General features: G+C 41.1%; 1 protein-coding gene across 3 annotated transcripts in view; it reads right to left on the reverse strand.

Moving 5' to 3' along the window:
- LOC114433732 (glutamate receptor 2-like) overlaps window positions 1-25,607 on the reverse strand; it is an 87,992-nt gene that overhangs the window by 26,123 nt on the left and 36,262 nt on the right. For all 3 annotated transcript variants that reach the window (XM_028402405.1, XM_028402412.1, XM_028402398.1), the window contains exons 3-16: window positions 20,015-20,254; window positions 19,667-19,788; window positions 16,571-16,645; window positions 14,646-14,699; window positions 12,646-12,804; window positions 10,665-10,832; window positions 9,859-9,963; window positions 9,632-9,739; window positions 8,697-8,760; window positions 8,344-8,486; window positions 6,117-6,332; window positions 4,785-4,939; window positions 4,088-4,286; window positions 3,596-3,843 (exon numbers count right to left, since the gene is read on the reverse strand). In XM_028402405.1, the coding sequence (XP_028258206.1) occupies window positions 3,596-3,843; window positions 4,088-4,286; window positions 4,785-4,939; window positions 6,117-6,332; window positions 8,344-8,486; window positions 8,697-8,760; window positions 9,632-9,739; window positions 9,859-9,963; window positions 10,665-10,832; window positions 12,646-12,804; window positions 14,646-14,699; window positions 16,571-16,645; window positions 19,667-19,788; window positions 20,015-20,254 (2,056 nt within the window). The remainder of the gene's footprint in view (window positions 1-3,595; window positions 3,844-4,087; window positions 4,287-4,784; window positions 4,940-6,116; window positions 6,333-8,343; window positions 8,487-8,696; window positions 8,761-9,631; window positions 9,740-9,858; window positions 9,964-10,664; window positions 10,833-12,645; window positions 12,805-14,645; window positions 14,700-16,570; window positions 16,646-19,666; window positions 19,789-20,014; window positions 20,255-25,607) is intronic.

Genomic DNA, 25,607 nt, shown 5'->3' on the forward strand with positions numbered 1-25,607 from the left:
AATGATGGGCCCTTGCACTCCTTGCGATCCGTGAGACTCGCAGCCATCACTCCCCTAGCGTCTCGTGGCCTCTGTCCCCCATTACTGGCATGTGTAGTGGTCAGCAGGACAGAGGAGTAAGCAAAATGCATATATACAAAAGTAAGGTTTTCTGGCCAGTAGGTGGCGCAGTGACTGTGGCATATCAGCATATCAATGCGTGCAGAGTCAGATGTTCAGAATGACTGTAAAGTTTTATCCACATAGAAAGGAGTATGTGGGAGATACAGCCACAAATACATCCATTTCCTGTGCGTTGGCGAAGGGTCAAATTCGTGGCGGCGCCACAGCCAGACGGTTTGATGAAGTGCTGCGGTTTTGATAACTTTTGGTCCCCAAGTGCACAAATTTTCAGCCATAACAAGCAATTCCCCTAGTAGGAGTTCGCAAAAGTGTGGGGTGAGCAAATTGGAACATAGCGGGGTTTTTTCAAAATGGCGGACTTCCTGTACATTGTGGAATGTTTGTCCAAGAGGCTTTTTTTCTTGTCACGAGGCCATACATCAGTGTACCAACTATCAAGGCTGTAGAAGTTGCGGTGGATATTTTCACACTTTAGGGGGTGCTGCAGAGCCATGCGGTCACACCCACCAATGACGACAGTGTCAGGTCGCGATTTTCGTCGGGGGACAATTTTGTGCCAAATTTGGTGAGTTTTTGAGCACGTTCAGGGGGTCAAAATCGTGATACCGTGTCCGGACTAAGAATAACCGATAATTATTGCTTGCATTTCAATAGGGCTCTCGCACGTTTCATGCTCGGGCCCTAATAAACAATTTCCCCCTGGAATTAATAAATAATTTCTGATTCTGACGCATTAGGGAAAAACATTCTGCAGATTAAAAGCCTTAGAGCTTTTGCGTCTATATGTGCCATTAACTATTCAAGCATTCTGAAATAGTAACTGGTGAATGGTAAATGGTCTGTACTTATATAGCACTTTGTGTCTTGCCCAAGGACACATTGGCCTGCAGCCACGGCAGGGGATCAAACCACCGACCAAATAGACCTTAATAGGCAACAACTCTACCACCATAAATATTTTTCAGGGGGCACTAAAGCTGGATTTACACCGGCCGCGTAATGTAAGCAAAGTGACATCCGCGTTTAAAACGCTTCCATTTTAGTTAATGACAGTATTTAAATCAGAGCAGCATGTTTTAGAAGTGTCTGTAGCTATGCGCTGAGAGATATGCACCGGTTCTACTTTGGAGCTGTGTGGTGCCCAAAGATGTGTCAATTTGCACCAACCAGATCAAGCAGAGAGTTTCTGGTAGATATTCAAAATAAAACACTGCTGATTTAACATCACAACCAGGAGAGAAACACAGCCACAGCCATAGGAGGAGAGATTCATCTTGGAAGTAGAGAAACAGCATTTTATATAACATAAGATGCTTTTTATTCAGATAACATCAGAAAGGAAAAGGCAGGGAGAGAAGCAGCATCTGTTCTCAGAGTGGAAGGTGAGAAGCTGCCCTGTTGATGGAGTAAACAGAGGTTTCAGTAACTGCTCTGTAACCCAGCCTGATACATGTAGAGACGACATTAACCATCAGGTAAACAGGCAGATTACTACGTGAGTTTGTGAATCTTTTAACATATGTGCAAGCGCCCAGAAACGCTTCTGGTGGGAATAGATGTTGCTCTGGTGACACAATAAAAACGTGCTGCTTACGTGTTTTACACAGCTAGTGTAAAACCAGGTTAATACTAGTCCAGACCCAGAGTTTCTATTGCGGTCATTTTGATAATTTTGAGATTGATTGCAAGGAGGAAAAGACATGTAGAAACTGTATTGGCTTCACCGGCTCAATTCTATGAAGTGACTACAAGTGTGGATAAACTTTATGGTCTGATATAACAGGGACAACAGGTGTATTGAGATGAAATTGATTGATTATCCTGATCTATAGTTACCATTCATCCCTGGTTTTTGTTCTTTTTATGAGGACTAATTTAAGTAACCATAAATGTATTAATATAATATACTTCTGGCTATTGTGGATGATGCCAGTCATCCTCTGCACACTGTCATCAGTGCTCAGAGAAGCCTTAACAGTAACAGGCTGCTCCTCCCCAAGAGCAGGACCAACAGACTCAGAGACTCCTTTGTCCCCGATCCATCAAACTGTACAACTCTGCTTTTGGCAGGAGGGGGAGAATAAAGGAGAAGGAGAGAGTAGAGTTCGCCAACACACGTGCAATAATTTATAGGTGCAATAACTCATTTGTACCATCTATATTGGTATCTGAACAATCTGTGTCATTTTCTGTATAATTTTATTATTTTTATAATGTTCTTGCTTTTATTTCCATACAGCACATTGAACTATCTTTGTGTATGAAATGTGCTATATAAATGAACCTGCTTTGCTTTGTTTTGCTTTGCTAAGCTGGAAAAGGGCCCTCTCAGGATCAGGGCTGAGTGTCAAATAGAGGAATTCAAGTTTTCACCTCACTTCTGAAAGTAGCAGTAGGGCTAGGAAGAGCCCAACACATCACTTTGGACCAGTGCATAAGATGGCACAAAGTGTCAGTCTTATTAACTAGTAATTCAATTGCCCTTGTTTTAAAATATTTCATTTTATTTCATTTTAGCTGTTATGGATTTATTATTTTCCGATTTTTCATTATTGTTTTTATTTGCTGGGAAATGTGCATGTGTTTGCAGCACTGTTGAATTTGCTCTTGTTTGCTTGATATAGAAACTGTTTTTATGGACCAATAATATGAAAATACTACTAGAGTAAATATCCAAGGGATACACACAAACCCATACTTGCCACCAAACCAACTTACTGCTGAAAGAAAGATATTCCAATTGGAATTAAGCAGAAAAGTAACGTATAAATCATTTGTTATGGAAATCTAAGACAGACACACAAACACACATGGTTTAGGTCAGAACCTGACAAACAACAACAATCCATTGATTCATGTCTTAAAGAGCCAGGGAGTTAAAATTGTAGAAATTCTTTCCTCGCTAGAAAGAATATGATGTCATACTGGAAATTCTTAAGGAGATTCTTAAATTTTTTTAGCAATTTTAGTTTAAAGTGTTCTTTAAGACCTGAAATCAAACTCAACAGCCCTCCCCCTGTCATCACGACAACCACCCCTAGCCACTGGTTAGAGGTGGTGGCCATGTTAAAAATACAAACCACTGAATTGATGTCATCAGGGTAGGTGGATTATTATAACAACGAGGAAGCTGCCATGTCCCATTCATAATACTTGCATACTGCAAAACCCAACTGGCACTGAGGCTTGCGACCAACCAACCACTCCACACGGTAGGTTATTTTTTTCAAAGCATGACTGCAAAAGGACAAAACATTAAACACTATCTAATTATACCTGAGCACTACCTGGAACAGGTACTCAGCCAGTCCCCTATTAGGATTATTTTGTAGTCACTTTGTCACCTAGAAATTTAGGACTGTGCTCTTCTAAGGGAAATGAAGAAAGCTACAGTATGCTAGGCAGCAGGTTAGTAGTGTGAATGGTACATGGCAGGACAGGTTTGCTAGCATTGTTATACTGATCCACCCACCTTAATGGGGATCCTTTTGGAGTGGCGATGCCGTAGCCTTTGGAGTCCAGGTTTCCTCCTACTTTCATGGTGTCACAGGGTTTTCTCTGCTCAATATACTCATTCATGGTTGACTCCAGCAGGTAAGCATACTTTCCTTTGGACTTCCTGACACGTTGGACTCCCTCAGATGTTTTCTTTACAAATACAGATGGTTCTGCAGACTTCATGTACTGCCACATCTTGTCAAACAAGGCGATTTTAGATCGCTACAAACAGATGCAAAAAATATTTTACAACTTTTAAGCTTGCACTTTGTTAAAAACAGCATGTCAGCTATCATACTTAAACTGCTTTAACTAAATTCTCTGTAAATGTTTACTGGGAAATTCAGGTCCACACCATACTTGTGTAAATTACAGAGGCTAAGAGACTATGGTTAAGAAAACCCAAAGAAACCTCTAAACCTCTGTAGATCAATGTGAACAGAAAATGACCCTGAATCATGCTTACCCTGAAGAACTCTTTGGTGGATCCAGAGTCAAGTGTTCCATATGCTATCTCTGTCTGTTTGGCCAGATCCTCCGCACTCTCAATGGGAGAAACCATCCGTTCCACAGTCAGGAAGGCCGCCAGGTTGGCAGTATATGATGATATTATGATCAGAGTAAAAAACCACCACACACCCCCAACAATGCGCCCTGAAAGAGACCTTTACACACATAGAGAAAAAGACATCAGGTTATACAGTATTTCTCAAGTTCTCAGATGATTCATGGGTAAGCTACCTCTGGAAAAAGGCCAACCATAACTTAAACACAGCAGTCACTAAATTTATATCCTGAGTACAAGGCCTTATAGCTTGTGGCTATCTCTTTTAATCGGTCTTAGCTGAACATCATATTGTTTTTAATCCTGTAAAAATTGTAATCCTTGTTTTAATCCCCAATTTAATATAGAGTTTTGGCTCTGTTGCTTCAGACTAGATGCATGAAGTGTAGTGTAGATTTAGTGTAATTCTAAATAAATAAAATGTCTAAAAACAGAATTCAGAGCATTTGCGATGGGGTCTTGTGGTGTCTACAATACCAAGATGTTTAAAGACAATAAGACTACCGGTATATTAGAAAAAAAAATTCCACTATCTGCACTGCACAATTGACAGTGTCAATAGCAACGTAACTAATTGTGGTTTAGCTCTTATACACACCTGGGTGAGATGTCACAACCCTGACGCATGAAAGCACCCAAAGAAAACCATAGAGAGTTAAAGATTCCAAATTCATTGGTGGATTCAGTTGTCAGTGGCAATGCTCCATCCTCTGGCTCCTCTAGTGTCCATTCATATGGGCTGAACCTAGATACCTACAGAAACATACATTAATATATCATCATTAATATCATGTTTTAGATTTTGAACACATTACTTTTGCAAATGTTGTTCAAAGAAAGAATGAAATAAAGGGAACACTTAAACAACACAATGTAACTCTAAGTCAGTCACACTTCTGTTAAAATCAGCCTGTCCAGTTAGGAAGCAACACTTATTGTGAATCAATTTCAGCTGCTGTTGTGCAAATGGAACAGACAACAGGTGGAAATGAGAGGCAGTTATCAAGACAAGCCCTATAAAGGAGAGGTTCTGCAGGTGCTGACCACAGACCATTTCTCTGTTCTCATCCTTTCTGCCTGATGTTTTGCTCACGTTTGCATTTTGTCAGCCCTAGAGGTAGCATGAAGCGGTGTCTACAACCCACACAAGTTGCTCAGGTAGTGCAGCTCATCCAGGGATGGGATGGGATGCAAGCTGTGGCTCCATGAGGTTGGTATGAGGGCCTGACATCCATAAGTGGTCAGTAATGGTGTAGGGAGGCATTTCTTTGGAGGCCACACAGCCCTCCATGTGCTACCCAGAGGTACCCTGACTGCCATTAGGTACCAGGATGAGATCCTCAGACCCATTGTGAGACCATATACTGGTGCAGTGGGTCCTGGGTTTGTTGTGGTGCATGACAATGCTAGGCCTCATGTAGCTGTGGAGGCCACACACATCTACTGAGCCTCGTTTTGACTTGTCTTGAGGAATTTCCACTCAAGTTCGATCAGCCTGTAATGTGATTTTCCACTTTTATTTTGAGCATGGTTCTTAAGATTTTTATGTTATTTTGTTCTCAACATATTTCACTATCTAATGAATGAACTGGAATATTCAATTCATTGAGATCTAAGTTGTGTTATTTTAGTGTTCCCTTTATCTTTTTGAGCAGTGTATAATACATACATACAGTACATAGTGACATAAATATATAGATATAGTGCACTGGTAAGGACATATACCTGGTAGCAGTGCTTTATTTTACATGCGAATCTCTGTATGATACTGACATGATGTTACATGATTCACTACTCAGGTGCTCAGATATCTTAAATGCTGCGCCAATAATCATATTTTAATGTGGCACACACAGCATTTTGTAAACAAACTGGATTCCACATTATAGTACTAGAGAGGGTAGGTACAAAAAAAAGCAGGCTCACTTACCAGAAAGAGTACAACACTAACTCCTATATAGGCAAAGACAATGCACATCCATATTTCATAGGCCAGAGGGTCTAGAAAGGAGAAAACTCCTGGTTTGGATTTCTGTGGCTTCTTGATCATGATGGAAATCCCCAAGGACATGAAGGGTTTGGAGAAATCTATCACTTCTTCACGAACAAGAGTGATTGTCAGGGGAGCAATAGCTATATCTGCTTTCTGTAGGAGAACAAAGGCAGAGGGACAGTGGGGAAAATTTGGCTCAGTTAGTAGAGTGCTTGATCCTGTTTACAAGACAATCGTCACATTGAATCAGAAGCTGGCATGCATGATACTAGAGGTCTGCTGCCATTAAATGCAAATGAGTCTAACTAAAATGTATTTACTTTTTGTGTAACAGTCAGTTTGTGTCAATAATTGTAGATGAGAGATGTTTACCTGGATTTTTACATTACATAGGTATCCATCTCCTTATTACACTTTTTACTATGTATTCGTATTACTCACTCATACTCTTACAACAGGGGTGGGGAACCTCCGGCCTGCGGGCCATATATGGCGAGACAGGTAAAAATAAATAAATAAATAAATAAAGAGAGACCAACAGTTGAATTAAAATAGACCAGGAGAGTATTATAATAATTATTATTTTAACAAATTCCTTGCATATTGGTGATTATTTTTGCCCCAAAACTAAAGAAAAAAAGAATCAAGTTTCGGTTACAACAGTAGAGGTCACTGTCGGGTCATTGTTAAGCTAACACATGTAGCATACATGTCCGGCTAGTTTGCTCCACACTGTTGGTAGTGTTGGTAGCTGGCATCAGGAAACAAACGATAGTAAATAGTGAATACAGTGGTCACTCGTTAATCGTCGTTCTAAAAATAACCTGCAATAGGCGAAATCCATAGTCAGCTTTATTTTTTATAATGATTATAGATGTTTTAAGGCTGTAAAACCCCTCACTACACACTTTATACACTCAAAGAGGCAATAACTTTTTCACACTTTTCTCTCTTCGTTAGATATTTTTTAGTATTATAGTAGAGCACTTCGGAGTCACACTGCTAGCGATCGAAGATTTATGTAAATTTGGCAAGCTGAACACATTCTGTACTGTACAGGAGACATAACATGGTGGAGATATAAAAAAAAGAAAAAAAAAACATGCAAAATGGCCCAAAAAATCCATTATGCCTTGTTTGTGGAGAAGCGCTTGTCATGAAAAAGGCGTGGAAAAAAAACCTGGAACGTCATTACTTTTTGTTCAACTCAGCAAATTACAAGGGCAGTCACGTGTGGATAAAATCAACATTCTTCGATGACGTTTGTTAGGCAGCTTTCACAAGACCAAATTTGGAAAGGTACAACGTTTTACATACAGGTTTTGTGATGAGTGAGCTAATAGCCAAGAAGCTGAAACCTCAGTCTGATGGAGAATTTGTGAAGGAGTGCATGGATGCTGCAGCAGAGCTGCTTGTACCAGACAAACTGAAACTTTTTTAAAGGGTAAGTTTATTTTGAAGAACTGTCTCAGATTGGATAATAACTTTTTGAGCTCATGAAACATTAAGTGGCTTTGTAACAGATGGAGCCCCAGCCATGGTTGGTGAACAAAAGAGACTAACCTCACTGGTCAGAAAAGAAGTGATCTGTCAAAATCTTGATCTGAGTGAGTTAGTTATTCTCTGAAACTCAGTAATGTCATTTGTTTCTACAATCAATTTCATCAAAAGTAGAGATCTGAACAGTGAGTTCAGAGAACTTTTGAGTGATCAGAATCAGAATATGGAAATCTCTAATATACCATTGTGAGGTTGAGGCGGGGGAGGAGCTTACGGTCGCTGCTTGTCGAGGACAGTAGCCTGACTGCGGAATGATTTCACGTCAGTCTCCAAAAGTCACCAGAGAGAGTCACTCTTAGCTTTTGATAAAAAAAAGGTTTGAAAAGCCGCCAAATGTAGCGAGAGAGACGCCAAGTTGCCAACACTCATCTATATGCTGTGGTAAAAACGCCCCCCTGTATTACTTGATGTGCATGTCCAGAACCGAACAGAACACGCACCCCTAACAAAATCACGTGTACCGAATGGTTCAGATTTTTTTCCTGAACTGTCCCACCCCTAATTGTTGTAGGCCCCTCATGTCAGAAAGGTTCTCCACCCCTGTTCTACACATTTCATACAGTCAGTAAGTATAATATTGGTATGTTATTTGTAAAAAGCTTACCCCATAAACAAGTTCTCCAACCATACCATTCCAGATTTTAGTTTCAGCATCTCTTGCTCCATATTTGCCATCTCCCACAATTCTTAGCTGGTAACGTATACCACAATGCTTTGCAATCTCAGCAGCCAGGTCAACACAATAACCTAGAAACAGTTCAACATACAAACAAAAAAGCCACACATGGATAAACAGTGTGTGTGTGTGTGTGTGGGGGGGGGGGGTGTAGGAACTATACAAGAATGTTGTGATGTTGGGAAAGTTAAATGTATATATTGAACCCAAACACACATCCCCTAACAAACAAAACATTAAGATTGAAATCAAGAACATGAATGACTTTATTAATCCCATACCTTCATATCGGTCATTGTCTTGAAAGAGTTCAGCATTCTTCTTGAGCATCACGTAGGGAGCTTCCTACATACAGAAACAAAATGGATGATGATTATTGTTTTGTAACATAATCAATATGACACTACACAGACAGCTATAAGATATGTATGTGTCAAATTACTGTTCACTTTGGTTTTATCTGTCTGTTTAGGTTGTCGGCTTTTTATGTTGCAAGATTATATATATTGTATTGTTGTTCTTTACTGTTCTTTAATTGTCGTTATATGTAGCTCTCAGCGTTAGTTCAATCATGAAGACTCTATTTCACATCATCCACCACTTATCTCTATCAACTTGCCTCTCCCTCTTCATCATCCTCGCACTCTCTCTCTTTCACTGCACTGCACTCCGTCTAGTGACCTCCCACATAGTCAGGTGTTTAATAGATGGCACCTCCCCCACCAATCAGCTGTCGATCTGTCCCTCTCCTGCCCAATCATAGCTTAGCAAGAAATTTAAAACCCTCTGTCTCTTTTCCAGCTGTCTCCTGATCGAATCTGGCAACCCTCCTCCTCCCGAAGCACCACCTGATCCATGCAGTTCAAGGCCTCCTCTCCCCTGCTCTCCTGCTTCTACACCACCACCAGGTCTAGACCCGGGGGGGGGGGGGGTGTCTTCTGATCAGCGGCCTCTCTGCTCGGACGTGGTTCTTACGACAGGGTCTAGGACACCAATGCACCTTCACAATTATTGTATTAAATTATTGTATTAATAAATTACTTCTCATTCTCATTCGCTAAGTCTCTGATGATTGAAATGCTGCTGGTACTACAACCTAAATTCCCTATGGGGATTAATAAAGTAATTCTTAATCTAAATCTTAATTTTATCATAGTAGTTCTGTGATATTTATATTAGATTTTTGACAATAGCTGTCATTGGTTCTTTACATTACCAGTATAGTTGTAACAATGACTGTCTTGTTTTCCATTCCCATAGTGTCGTTAGGGTAAAGGTCTGACTTTGTTGCTACCATTTTATCCACCTCATTCCAATAGCCAACCTGAGAACACAAAAACATACACAACAACAACAACAGTTGCAGTTGTATACTTCCACACAGCTACTATACATATTGCTGTGGTATTTCTTATAAATATGACAAACGATTTTGTCAGTCACCTTAACAGGTCCATTGTTTTTTAGCTCCATTACTGTCACTGAATAGTTGATCCTCTTCCCGTACTGGTCAAACTGAATGTTGCCAGTTAAACCATCCACACGCACCTATGCAAACAACACAAGTTTTTCAGAGCAGTGAAAAGATTGTTATTAATATTAATTGCTACGTAAAAAAATACACAAAATTTACATAAAAAACTTGCTCCGCACCTTGTGATAACCATGACAAAATGTTAACATACTAAGACAAATATTTATATTCTACTTCCCAATAGAATTTGGGCCATTTTGTAGACGAACAGTACATGCTTCTCTAGAATGCTGCATGACCAATCAGAATTGTTCAGCTTGTTGTTCAGCTTGAAGCATGGCAGATGGACTTGTAGAGTTTCTGTAGAGTTTGAAGTCCAGTTACCTCACTTCAAGATCTTGAATGAAAATGACCTGGATGACTGAGAATCTTAATCAACAATCAGAATTCTGTATTCAACTTGGCCATGCAATAAAACTAGTTTAAATCATTTGTGGTGGTCCTTGGCCAGGCAGCCCACTCCCATGCACCCCATCAATAACAAATAAAACGAATTAGTATTTTGTGGTCACGAATTAATATTTTGTACAAACGAATTAGTATTTCGTGGAAACGTTATACATAATTCATGGCCATGATTTATTTATTTTTTGACCATGTCATCAGAGAGGCCCCGTAGATCTTTATTACTTAGTTGCACATAAAAAGGTTACCCTCTATATGACAAGCTTTTATGTAAGTGGTTTAGACTTGGTTTTGTCCAAGTCCCTGTTACCTGTTTAAGGGCACGTTCAATCTCCACACCCTGTGCCCAGGGCACCGCTGGATTGGCCAGACAGTCACCACTATTGCCACGACGGCTCATGTCTATTCTTTGCTTGTGCAGGAAGCGGAAAGCCTCTGTCATCACATGGACAGCATCGTATGTGAGAGCTGAGGTATACTGAAACACATGGAAACATTGAAAGTGTTAGGTTTCCCTTACAAAAAATAATTGTTTTCTTTGGAACCCTGTGTCGGTGTCTTTTGTCTATTCATATAATCTGATGATGCAGGCCATAGCAGTGACTATCATGCTCTGATGGTTATATGTTTGTACCAGATATTGACAATGATAAACATCATTTATGTATTCCAACTAAGAGAGGGCAAAGAATACCTTCATGTTCATGTGTTTCGCTGAAAATTCCAACACTGTGTAGGCTTTTGTAGAACTGTGCAAATAGGGTTCAAAAAGTGCTTTACAACATAAGACAATGTTTTTAATACATCATCCTTAGAATAGCTATTGGCTAATCAATGTGAATTCTCCTCACATGGCAAATAAAACCCATTTAAGATCAAAATAAATGGTGTACTATCAGTAATGTTCAAAAATTACTACCCTCTTTTAATTCTATGTTTTTGTGTTAAACAATAGAAAACTATTTGATTTGAGTCGGTCTTAGTGTTAGGCAAATACAACCTCAAATGAAAAACAAAAAAACAAAAACTTTCTCCACTGTACCGTTATTTAACAAAAAAAGAAGAAATAAAAAAACACGTGGGCAATACAAACTACCCCTATGATTCAGTGGCCTGTACATCCACCTTTTGCAGCAATGCAGCAGTAGCAGGTTTTCTGTATGACTTCTCCATGACTTTCAGTTTCATTATTGTGGAGAAATCTTCTGAAATTTTTCTCTGTATCTTGGTCTCACACCAACAACTTAAATCTCACAGGAATAATTTTTATACCTTTTTGGAGGAAAATATGTTGCCTTTCATACGATATGCCACTCAGAGAACATAACTTTGCCTTACAGAGACTCTGCTGAGGATCAACGCCTTAGAGTCTATTATTACAGTATTTTTGAAGAAAGCCAGCCTTTCTTTAAATTCACACTCAGTTCTACATTTTTCTTAACATGACTATTCAACAACAAACATACAAGCTACTTGTCATCATATTAAACTGCTACTAGCCTGTGGGTCAAGTGCAATTTGTCCAGCAGCTTTGACATGCTAGTTGTGCAAATAGTGTAAGGTTAGTGGGCCTCATGCAGCAACATTTTCTTACATTTATTTAAATTTTTTTGTTTAGAGAAAAAAAAGAGGAATCAACACTGGATGCATCAACCGTTTTTAAAGTCCAAATTTCCTCATAACCAGGTTGAATGTTGAATCTCTCTTGATTGTAAATTGTAAAACTGTCATTATCCCCAGAATAGAGAGCTGTTGAGAATGCTGTCTGCATACTTTTTGTTGTAAAGGGACAGTTTACAGTGTTGAAATGTTCATATGACAGGTTTCTTTTGGAAATGCATATATGTATCTTTGATTTATAAACACTGAGGCTGTACGTATCTGTGGTTTGCAGAAACATTAACAGGCAACGATTTATTCTGGTGAATGGATTGGTTAACACACCTGAATGTTATGTTCTGTTATAGAGGTCTGTACACCTGCTGATGATCAGTTCATCAAGGAATAATGATAAGCAGCACCTGCTGCAGCTCAACTAATTAAATTCTATGAAAGCAGGAAGAGGGGACAAAGTATTGAATATATGGCTTTATTTTTACTAAATAATGACACAGATTAAAAAAGTTATTTGTTGTTGTTTGTCTGAAATTATATTGTCTAATACTAAGACCCAATACGATCAGATGGATTTTATTATGGTTTTACACACAAAAACATAAAACAAAACATAGAAACTCCAAAGGGGTACTAACCTTTGAACACTGCACTGTGACTGCATATGATAATCTTACTCTGATTCGTGTGTCTGCTCCAGGATACTCCTTCTCTTCCAAAGCCTCCCATCTCTGGTCAAACTTTGCCACAACAGGGTCATCAAAATCTACCAGCTGAAAGCCAGAAACATTTGCACCTCCATACTGGATTTTAGAGAGGTCACCATCCAAAAAACCCTAGAACAAGAAAACATAAGAAACAAAATTATTTTATCTACCAAGGTCTGCCTCATGTCATAAATTTCTGCAGAAAATCACCAAATACAGCCATTATCTTTTATAAGCTACAGTGCTCAGCATAAATGACAAATCAGCATAAATGACATCAAACGTGTCCGTGTGTCTGTTCTTCTCCTGTTTTGTGTTACCATGCATGAGTACGCCTTCTTCCAGCATCGCGGGGTAACGTCCTTACACAGAGAGATCACTTCTGATTGGCTCTCTGCCGCCGTCTCCTGATTCGTCCCTCCTTCCACAAACAAAATTTGCTCTGATTGGATCTCTTCTCCATCAATAATTTCGTCTCGTTTTTATTCGTTGACGAACGTGTCAATACATTTTGTCTTCGTTTTTGGCACCGTGTGTTAGTTTTTATTTAGTTATCGTCTCATTTTTATCAGCAAAGTTAACGAAAACTATGACGAAAATGATTCGTCAACAAAATTAACACTGCTTCAAACCTTAAATATTTCATGAAAAAATATATATCATATTCTTTGATATTTAGTCGACTAAAAGTTAAAAAATGTTGAGGACTAAAACGTGACTAAAATCAAATGACATTTTAGTCACAAGACTAAAATAAAAACTAAATCAGAAATTGCTGCCAAAATTAACATTGATGTCCAGGCCATCCACATTAACATCTCGACAGAAGCGTCTTCAGATGAGAATGGTTGAAGACATTGCCATGCAAGTTCACAGCAGTTAGCTAAAGCAGTAGAAAGCCAAATTGAAGTTACTGAAGTAAATGGCATGCATGGGTGTCGTCCACGAAGGAAGCCTCTCCTACAGCCCATGCACAAAAAAGCACGCCCATGCTGGAAAAAGATGAAGACTACTGGGACTCTCTGGGACTACTTTTGGGGGCAACAGTGGCGCAGTGGTATAGCAGGGTTGTCCAATAACCGGAAGGTTGGTGGTTCGATCCCAACTCCTCCCTAGTCACTGTTGTGTGTTCTTCACCCTAGCCTGTGGCGCGCCTTGCTAGTCATTGTATGACACTGCTTGTGCAGCAGCCGTAACGAATTTCCCTCTGGGATTAATACAGTATCTAAAAAAAATAAAATAAAATAAAATACTCTGGATGGTGCCTACAGTGAAACATGGTGATGGCAGTGTCCTTATGTCTGGCTGCATGAGTGCTGCTGGTGTTGGGGAGCTGCATTTCATTGAACTCAACAATTGTTTCAATTGAACTCAACTCTATACTGAAGGAGAGGATGCTGCCATCACTCTGCCATCAACTGGTCGTTGTGCACTTTTCCAACACGATAATGATCCAAAACACACATCTAAAGATACTGTTGCATTTCTGAAGAAGAACCAGGTGAAGGTGATTGAATGACCAAGTATGTTTCCTCATCTGAACACACCTGTGGGGAATTCTGAAGCCACAAGTATAGCATCACTCTCCATCTAGCCTCCGGGCTCTAAAAGAGGTTATTCTTGAAGAATGGATAGATGTTGCAATGTGTCGCCAACTTGTTTATTCCATGCCTAGAAGACTTATTGCTGTCCTTAAAAATCACGGTGCTCATACAAAATACTAGATGTAGTAGTTTTTGTTGTGCAACATGGGCTTAAATGAGTTTGTTAGAAATATCATTTTTTTGTGTGTGTAAATTAACAAATATGTTTTTGCAATCATTGGCCCACATTTGTAGGAGTATTTTGTAGTACAGTATCTCATAGAAAATGTTGATTCTGAAAGGAAACTAAAGGTTTTCTAAAAAAATGTAGTGGGGTGTACTCATTTATACTGAGCACTGTAATTAAAAGATAAAACAATGACTCACCAAGTTTGCAATGATGTAGTGGTATCCCTTCACATGCCTGCCAATAGTGATCACCTGACAGTAAAGGACAACAATAAAGAGTAAAAAAAAATGACAACATTTATAGTCAAAAGATAATAGTTCGGATAAAGTCAATGATTTCTTTACTGTATTACCGTATTTTCCTAACTATAGGTCGCACCGGAGTATGACGTACCAGCCAAAAAATGCGTAATGAAGAAAAAAAAAACATATATAAGTCACACCAGTGGGCCAGCGTAAATCACTACGTTTTTAGTGTAACGTTGCCTCTTGAATTCCTCTTAACTTAAGTGGTACGGCTGCAGGGCATTAAGAGTGAGACACGCATTTCAATAAGCTCTCACGCAGGGAAATGATTAGGTTCACCACACAGAAATTCCTGATGTGGCCAGGTGAGTTGTTTCCTCCCAGCCGCTTGGGGCAATTGTCGTTTTGGTGTGCTGATTGCGGGGCGGCGCTGTTACCTATTTAAGCAGGCAGGTGGCTGCGCACCTGTCTCTCTTCTTCCTCCTGTGTGGCAGAAGCTCGCAGCGGTAGCCTGCAACGGTGGCTGTGGTGAATGTGGGGCCGTGGTGTCTGTGCATCCAGGTATGCTCGGTTTGTTGTGCCTGTGTACCAGGTGAACTGAAATCAATACCGCATGACCTTTGCAGTGAGCGTGGTGGCAGCGTGTGTGCAGCGGGGCTGCGGTCCTCTGTTGCCTTGATTCCACTTGTGGCGTTGGCATGGTAAGATGCCACATTCCTGTACTTAACTAGATCTCCCTGTGCTGACGCTGCTCTCTGATCTGCAGCAGTGGTGGCGACGGGATCGGCTCACCTGAAATCAAACAGTTTTGTTGTTTGGTTATTTTGGTTATTTTGATTATTTTATAGGCCTAGGCCTACTATTTGGTTTTCTCTGTATTGTATGAGGTTATATTTCTGTTGTGGTATACTTTACATTTAGTTTCTTTTGACATAGGGTGCTCCTATGTTGCCATGGTGTCGATTTGGTTGGGTCCCTGTGGTCCGTGATTCATTTTCTTTTGTTTGCTGTACAGGAGCTGTGGCCAGCGGTGGTGGTGGTTCCCCTTCCCTGGTGCTGGGTGTTCTTCACGGTTTTTCGTTTGGAGTGTAGTGTCACAGGTGTAATTCCCTCCTTGGTTTGTTTCTGTGCCCCGGTGAGCCTCAGTCTTGTCAGTATTTTATTTTATTTTGCGGGGCCATCCCAACCCATCTCATTTGCTGAAGTGGCAACATATTTTATAATTCATTTTAAACATGGTCCGTGGATCTTACTTTTTCTTCTTTTGTGGTACACGATCCTTGCCCTGCGTGTGACGCGAACCTGTGTGTCCTTTGTATTTCCTGGGTTTGAGATCCCCACCTCCCCAGGTGGCGTTGTTAGCACCCTAAGTAGTCTTCCCCCTCTCTCCTGAGCGCCGTCACACTATAAATATCCTGTAAATGAGTGAAAGGCAGACTACTGTGCACTCATTTAACTGTTTAGAATTAGCGACCTATCGACCAATCAGAAAATAGAATTCCTTGTTGCCAGGTAAGATCTGAGTTTCAGCTGCAGGCACACGTTCCATGAACGTCCGCGTCACCAATGCTCGGAATGCAAAGTGAGGACAAGCTGGAGGTGGAAGAGAACCGTCAGGAGAGGGACAGAACAGCTACCATTATATTAAAATATACAATTAGTTAGCCTTGTGTCCTGATACAAGGCTAACTAATTGTATATTTTAATATATGTTGCATACCCAGCCAAAGAATGAAAAAAAGTGATTTACAGTCCGGAAAATACGGTATACACTATTTCAAGCAATATATATGCACAGATGTACTGTAGCGAATATGTTTAGCTAGATGTTACAGAACGCTAATATTACTTATTCAGATGACAAGACTGAAATGAACCTGTTCCATAATGTCTTTCACTTTGTCCTGTTCACAATCCAGAATGATGCGACGCTCTTTGCGGATTTCCAGGTCCTGAAAAAAAGTAGACTAACTTACTTTTTAGTTGTATACAGTCATTGAAAAAATAAAGCACAACTTTTTGAATTCTATAGTTTAAGTATCAGGACATAGGCACAAAAAACGTATAAAAGGGTAGATATAATGTCAGATAAGCAAAAACACGACATGTTACAACATGTCATCAATTTAACGAACTACCTTTAGCAGCTACAACTTGAGAGCATTGTTTTCTGACTCATAAAATTAGTGTCATTTTTTTTCAACCGATAGAAAACCTCTTTTCATCAAATGATTTTGACAGTGTGATTTATTCGTGATAGAGATAAAGTGTATAACCTTTCTAAATTTTATTGATCAATCATATCGCAGAACTTTAATTACTTTAATTTGCACAGACTAACATATTTTATAATGTAATATGATTACTATTGTTAGCCCCATTAAGAACTGTCCTCTCCTTTGTACGAATCGCTGTTATCAGTGATACTATGTTAGTAGCATGGGGTAATGTAAATGTAAGCATTTGATTTGCACACAAAAGTAAGGATTGGTATTTGGAAGTACTCATACAGTAACAAGAAATAGTCACCCTATCACTTGTGAAAGCTTCATGGCAAACGTGAAAGAAATAAGTTTAGACTTGAGGAAAAAGGCAAAGCAGGAGTAAATCAAAGGACTTCCAATTTTTAAGGACTGGTGTGAAAGTATTATCAAGAATTTAAAAGTGAGAGTCAAACAGAATTAGACTTCTCACAGAAAGGAAGTGAAACATTTCAAAGAAAAACTAGTATGAGAAAGTAGGATGTCCAAAGTTCAGTCCACAGGCCAATTGTGGCCCACAGAGTTTATATGGCCCATGGCTTCTGTCTTATAATGTGTTATTTTTGGCTTGCCAGCTAAACAGAATAAATCATACAAAATCAACAGGCAATTTTTTTAACCAATTGTGTATAATTTTATATGATGTTCTGAGTGGACTATTGTCAGCTCATGCTGTCTGCGTTGTCACAGTGTGTTACATGGTGCCGTAGGGCTTGAATGTTGGTTACGGCCAGTGTTGGGGAGTAAAGGATTACATGTTGCAGTTACAATCTAAAGAGATGGTAATCAGAATACAGTTACATTGTTGAAATCAGTGGATTACACGACGGTACTTTCACGTGTTTATTCACTCTGCTGTTTATTTTTTTCTCATTGTAGGGTCATATACATGTGTAAGATGGTAAATATTTATTGGAGTGAGAGCTCTTACCGTCAATACAACATCATTGAGCAAAGCTAAAATTTTTGGTTCATGTTGGCAAACTGGACAGAAAGCTGCAGCTGCGGGGACAGAGAGGACAGTGCAGCCGGACCGATGGGGGTCAGAGTCTAGGGATGAAGATGAAGCACTGCGTGCTTAATGCTCCTCAGTCATGCTGCCGGTACACTGTTAGTGTCACTTGAAGAAGTGAACTAGTTAGCTGCTAGCAACTACGAACATGTCGCTTGCAGTTTCATACATGGGTCTGTTTGATGTACGTATTCAAACACTGTTTCTGTGTGTGTAAAATTAATTGTTTAAAATATATTATTCTGTCATCATTACGTTTTTCCTGTTTCTCTAAATAGTATAACATTGATGTGAATGCAGTCAGCTGGAACAGTCTATACATGTTTTATTGAATGTTTTATAGTGTCCTTTGTAGTCAGCAGGGACTGATTCAATCACTTAAAATGCAATTCAATGTGTGTGTAACACAAGTATTCAGAATACGTTACTCAGACTGAATAATGTAACATTACAAATTACGTTTTAAGGCATGTAATCTGTATTCAGTAACTGTATACTTTTTAAAAGTATTTTTCCCAACACTGGTTGGACACCGCTTTAGATTACATTGTTTATCTTGTTTTACTTTTACCTTCTTTTATCTCATTTATCTTATTTTATTTTTTAACCCATGCATGCTTCTTATTTCATGTTAATTGTTATACGTTTTATGTACGCACCAATCACTAAGGCAAATTCCTAGTAATGTGAAACCTCTTCCTTTACATGGCAATAAACACAATTCTAATTCTGATTCTAAACCAGACCTGCCATATATGATCACAGTAGTATCAATGGCTTATTTATCACATATTATAAACATAAACTTTAACTGGGTCATTGCAATTTATGTCCTGTTGTATGGTACAGTTTAGCTGTTTTAGCTGTCGAACAGATTGCCTCATATTTGAATATTTTGCTATAAGTTGTCCATTGTCAACTCAATGACTGCAATATGGCAAGTCTCAACTTTGGTCTCATCTGTCTAAACGACATTGTTCCACATGTCTTGTGGCTTTTTCAAATGTAACTTAAAATGTTCAAATGTTTTTTTTCCAATGAAGTAATCAGACATACAGTCTAGACATTGGTAATGTGGTAAATGACTCTTCTAGTTAGAAAAGGCTGATTTTCGATGGAATATATACAAAGGGGCCCTTTTCCAGCAACCATCATTTCTATGTTCTAATGGTACATTCTGTTAGCTAATCATGTTAAAAGGCTAATTGAGGATTAAAAAAATCCTGTAAAATTATGTTAGCACAGCTGAACTGTTATGCTGATCAGAGAAGCTATAGAACTGGCCTGGTGACCCCAAACATTTGAACGGTAGTGTAATCTGTGCTGCCATGTTCTTTTTAGAGAGAAGAGGCTTTCTCTTGGCAACCCTTCCAAACACTGACATCTGTAGAGTCTGAAATGTTATTAGCAATTTCTCTGTTCTATATTGCAAACTCTGGCCTTGGGGCCATTTTATTGGTTTATCAACTTCTGACTAAAACTGGCAAGACATTTTATTGACTTGCGTCTTCAGGAACTATAATAAAAAATAAAATGATGACTGGTCCTACAGATTCATAAATTTGCATAGTCATACAAAGCTCCTGCAGAGAATTTACAGTAGAAACTCAAGTTGAACCGAGGAGGAACAACACAAAACAATCATTTAACCAGTTTCTGAATGTCTAAGGGTCACTCAAATAAGAACAGAATATCATTACCTGAAACAGGGAACGGTAGGCTTCATCCTTCCTCTCATCTTTTAGGTTTCCGACATTTATCGCTGTAACAACCCATTTTTTCTCTGCTGCAGTGTCCAGTATTACCTGAAGAGTAGAAAGACCTGCAAATGCAAACACACGCAATGATTTATTGAATATGAATACTCATGTCTACTGCCGTGTACATTAGCACAATGAGAACCACACCTATTTCACAACGGATACACGGATACTTGATGATCCCTGAATTGGCTGTAATTTAAAATGGTTTTCTTTTTGTCTGCCTGACCATACCTTACATAGTATTTTTAGTTAAGAGGCAGTGTAACTTAACGAGAATGACATTACCTCTATCACTGTCGTATAAATAAGCAAACTTTTCCCATTTGTAGTACTCCACCAATGAGACCAGAGGCCCCTTGATGTCCGGCCTCATTTGGAGAACAAACTGATTCATTCCTTCAGCTGGGAAAGAAGGCGTGATGAAGGAGACATGAAGTGTTTCACAAAACGATGTGATGGTGTTGACCGACTTCTTGTCATAAAATCCAAAAATAGCATAGACACCCCGTGAGAACTGGGAACAAACTAGAAGGGAGAACAAGAGAACAATTTTATCACTTGAGACAGGCAAATTATGGGTCATAATATACACATATACATATATCAAGACCTGCTTGACTATTTGGAATGTGCAGAGAAATTCAATTAGACAAGTTGCTTTTAGTTTTTTTCTCCATTGGATAACTTGTGATTTTCTCCAAATGTACCTTTATTAAAATGTTTTGAATAAATTTTCATGCAGAAGTGTGTATGCTAGCACACTGACACTGACGCATCTAGAGAGCAGAAAATGGACCCCATAGCAACTCAACTCCTCATGAGTTGAGTTGATTATGTAAAATGCTTGAAAAACTTGTCAATCATGTTGCTATCTGCATAGGAACCATTTCACAGCACACAAAGAGTATTGGTTAGGGATGTCCCGATCCGATCATGTGATCGGAAATCGGGCCCGATTACGTAATTTCAGACTCGATCGGAATCGGACATTACCTCCCGATCAGGACTCGGATATATATTTATTAGGACTCTCAAAGTTAACACCTTCTGTGCAGGGTGACTGCTCACTCTATACATGTTTGTTATCTAAAAGTATTATTAAGGGTTGTTGCTTGGAGCCGCCAAGAATCAATTCAATTCAGTTCAATTCAATATTTTTTTTATAGCACCTGTTAAGTGTAAACCAAAAAAATACAAAAGCAACAAACTAAGGCAGCTAAAGTAACAAAACGAACCAAAAGATCAGAGCACGCAGACGAGCCAAAATGGGAGACACTGGAGAAAGCAGGAAAACCACAGGCATAACACAAGGTGACATTAATGGAACAAACTTAGGTTGCAAACGCAAAGGATGAACTGACAAAGACAAAGGGAAGGACAAGAATTAAATCCACAATGAGAAACAAGACACAGGTACACACAATCAGGGCAGAGCAGATAATCAAGGGGAAGTAATATACACAGAGACATGGGGAACACTATTAACAAGTCCTACAAAACCATTCACAAAAAGCCAGAATACTAAATAAATAAGTGCATAAGTGCACTAACATTTCACAAGAACATTCGTGTGGACCAATGCGCTCTTGCTGGTACTCCATTTCACCTGTTGGTGAATCAGATCACTGGCATCTTGCAATGATGCCACTAATGCTATTTTGTGGTTTCACCATGTTTCTGAATTCTTTATACAAGGTTTAAGTAGTCCCCAAGCATCTCCATTCATTTTGAATGGAGAAATCCTAAAGAATGGGATACAACTTTACCTGCCATCAGCTCAAGTTGTTAAAGAGATAAACATCGCCGTCTGCTTTACATAAATACAGCTTAATGCCAGCATTAATAAAACATTAATTAAACATAACATCAACAGCACTGACACATAACAAAGGCACTCACGTCTCGTCAGCGACTAAACCACAGAATGTCAGTAAAGATGAGTTTCCACAGCACATGAAAGTCAGGTTAACTCTGAACAGTCTCGACAAACTAACTAGTGGCTTCTTCTTAGCCTCAACCTGGAACTCTCGTCCAAACGAGATGATGACGTTGCATCGCGTGACTACACAGTGGGGGCCCTGAACCTTTATAACAGCCGCCCCTAAATGTACATCCACATTTGCTCCTTATAAGATGAACAACAGACAGAGTCTACACTTCTCCAGCAGCAAGGGTTGGCAACATCACTAAACGAGCAACAGGTCTGGTGTACACATGTCCATTAATCTCCACTAACATGACTAGTGCTTGTCCAAAACCTCAGGAGAAGTTGACGACTTGGGGTAACGAGCCATCTGGCTGCCCCATCAACAGGCTGTTAGGAGTCACTGGATCAATGTCTGCTATGTCTGCTAAGGCATAACCCAAGGGTTTAGAGTTCAGCATGGACTCCACCTTCAAGAGCACGGTGAGCAGGACTTCCTCAAGGACCTGTTGGGATCCCACACAGGTGTACAAAGCAGTTTTTACAGAACGGATCTCACGTTCCCACACACCGATATGAGGAGCTGCTGGTGGATTAAATATGATTTGATTTTCTGAGGGGCGAGCTGCTGCTGCAGGGTGGGAGCCATATTGGCGAAGGCCTCTTGTAGTTCACGTTTCCCCCCTTTAGAGTTGGTCCCCCTGTCAGGCCATAGTTATGCAGGGTGCCTCACTGGGCAATGAATCAGGTATACTGCCCTTGTTGTTAAGCACTTGAAGATTATTCCCCAGCGTTTCTCCTGGCGCCTAGCCACCTTAACCAGCATTGGGCCAAAGCAATCGACACCAGTGGAGTAGAAGGCTGGCTTGAATGTGACACATGTCCATTAATCTCCACATCCTCAGACCTGACACATCCATCATCACTTTGGTGACATGACTACTGCTTGTCCAAAACCTCAGGAGAAGTTGACGACTTGTGACACAAGGCTGGGGCAGATCAGCCATCTTTGGTACAGCTGGCTTGGCTCTTCAGCGTCTACAGTCTACACAGACATGCTGGTGGATTGCTTGCCTGCCTCGAAGGATCCAGAATGCCCTGCATAGCTCAGCGTAGACCCGCTCGGTGCCAGGATGCAGGAGATCTTTGTTGTATTTCTGGATCAACAGCCGGGTGACTGGGTGCGATGGGTCTAAAACGACTGGGTGTAAGGCTGAATCACTAAGTCCCTCTGATCTACGTAGCCTACCTCCTACCCTAATCAACCCTGTAGACTGGTCTTGCTCGGGAGACAAGGTAAGTATACTCTGCTACTGGGGGATACAGGCTTCCCCATCGCTGTTTGCCTCGTAATATGGCTAATAATGTGGCTAGCCGGATTCGCTAGCCACATTTGCGTTCACACCTGAGCCACATTTGAGCCAATCCTGCTAGATCCAACTCTCGAGGGTGGATCTAGCCGGCTTGAAATCAAACTGGATTCAGCCGGATTGGAGGTGTTCACACTCGGAAAAAAACACATCTGGATTGATCTGGATGCGGCTAAATCCTGCTTAAGCCACATTTTTTCCCCAGTGTGAACGGGGCCTTAGAGCTTTCCCTCTCGTCAAATCATCTGCAGGGTTATTAGCTGAGTCTACTTAGCGCCAGGTACAAGTCTTTGTGAGCTCTTGAAACAAACACTTTGTAGCGGCATGACTGATTGGAGCCAAGCTACTACAGTTGTAGAGTCACACCACAACACAGTTTGAGAGTGAGTTCTTTCTCTAGGACCTGGGCTATCTGGCACCAGGGCTGCGCAGAGTTCAAGGCAGGGGATAGACTGGACACGCTTGGGAGCCACCTGTGAACATGCAAAGATGAATGAGAGGTGCACATCACCATTGGTGTCTTCAGGTATGCCACAGCCCCATAGGCTCGCTCAAAGGCATCTGCGAAGATGTGGACTTGGTGTCTGGAGCCCTCTAGAGCAGTACATGCAGGAACATAAGAGCGGGGATTGGTCCAGGCCTGTATGAGCTCAGAGGGGAGGTTAGGGTCATCCCAGCCACGCTGTTTGTCCTATAACTGATGAACAATGAGCTTAGCTTGAGTACTGAAAGGCAGCAAATAACCTAAGGGGTCGTACCTGGATGCCAAGACCTTATATATGTTCCTCCGGGTTGGCGCCACATGTCGAAGCTTGCGGATCAGGCTGCCTGAGGAAGGTGACTTACAGTTTTCTCTGATTGCTTAAACACTATCAATGATTCTTATAGCCCAATTTCTAAAACTATTAAGAGTTATAGCAAAATCCCTCACTGAGTTTGCAAAACTAAAAGCAAAAACACTGCTTTACACTCAATTTGCACTTTTGTAACACACAATTTGCAATTGTATAACTATAATCCACTTCACAGCACTCTTTTTGCTGAACTGTAAACACAACTCACTGCTTTACACACAACTTCCAAATGATCAACACACTCCTAGTAAAACTACACACATTTATGGCTGGTATTTACACTATTTTGCCAACTGTCTGGCTACACTGTCACATGTGAGAACTGTTTTACATCATTAGTTCACTTTGCAATCAGCATGAGCTCTGTAAATAAGCCACAGGTAAGCTTCAGTGTGGAGAACAATGGAGGGAGAAGGAAACTGAGAAGAGAGAGAATTAGAGGAGGATGAGGACATGAGGAAGCAGGAGGAAGAGGAGGAGGATGAAGACTGGGAGGTGAATTTAGAGGAAGAGGACGAGGAGGTGAAGAGAGGTGTAAGGTTTTTTTATTTGTGTGTAGAGTTTTGCACAAATAGCCAATAGTTACAGAAATGTGCTTAAGCAATCAGAAAAAACTGTAAGCAATCAGAAAAAACTGTAATACCATCAGTGTGTAGTTGGCACATTGTGTGCTTAGTAATATGATGATTTGTGTTAACTGTTTGGTACAAAAATACCATTTTTACAAAGGTTTTGTAAAACCTCCATCTCCTCCACGGGGAGATGGAGGAGCTGCGGGCTAAGATGGAGGAGGTCCTGGTCACTGAGCCATGGATGCTCTCAACCTACCGCCCTGTGTTCCGGAAGATGGAGGAGTTCCCCCCTCCGGTGGCTCCAGCACTCCCTGCCTGGGCCGTTCGCCCAGCCCCTGCTACCTCTTCAGCTACTCCTTCCTCGCCTGTTCCTGCTTCAGCTGGCAGGTCGACAATGTCGCCCCCAGCTCATCTCTCCCTGGGTGTTCCTGCAGAGGCCGATGGCTCCGTTCAACCCAGGGGGGCAGGTCTCCCCGCTCCGTCTGAGGGCGGACTCCAGACGACGTCGCTCCTTCCCGCTCCGTCAGAGGGCGGACTCCAGACGACGTCGCTCCTCCCCGCCCTCTGACTCCAGACGACGTCGCTCCTCCCCGCTCCGTCAGAGGGCGGACCGCATCCTCGTCCTCGCTGGTCTTCTGCCCGGACCCCGGAGGGTCCGCATCCTTGTCCTCGCTGGTCTTCTGCCCGGACCCTGGAGGGGCCGCTGCCTCGTCCTCGCTGTGTTCTGCCCGGACCCCGGAGGGTCCGCTGCCTCGTCCTCGCTGTGTTCTGCCCGGACCCTGGAGGGTCCGCTGCCTCGTCCTCGCTGGTGTTCTGCCCGGACCCTGGAGGGTCCGCTGCCTCGTCCTCGCTGGTGGTCTTCCACCCGGACCCAGGAGGGTCCGCGTCTCCATCTCTGGTGGTCTTCCGCCCGGACCCTGGAGGGCCCATGACTCTGCCTCCACTGGCCCTTTTGCCCTTCTCCCTGCCAGGACCCAGAAGGTCCCAGGCCCCTGACTGTTTTGGCCCCCTGGCCATTTTGACTCTGCGGCCCCTGGCCGTTTTGACTGTTTTGTTCCCTCCTCCGAACCTCCCCCCACCCTCCCGGCTCAATTTTGGACTCTTGTTTTTCTTTGCTCAGGGACGTCTGGAAGCCGTCCCTTGAGGGGGGGGGTACTG

The sequence above is a fragment of the Parambassis ranga genome, chromosome 1 (genome assembly GCF_900634625.1).
Source record: "Parambassis ranga chromosome 1, fParRan2.1, whole genome shotgun sequence".
NCBI lineage: Eukaryota > Metazoa > Chordata > Actinopteri > Ambassidae > Parambassis > Parambassis ranga.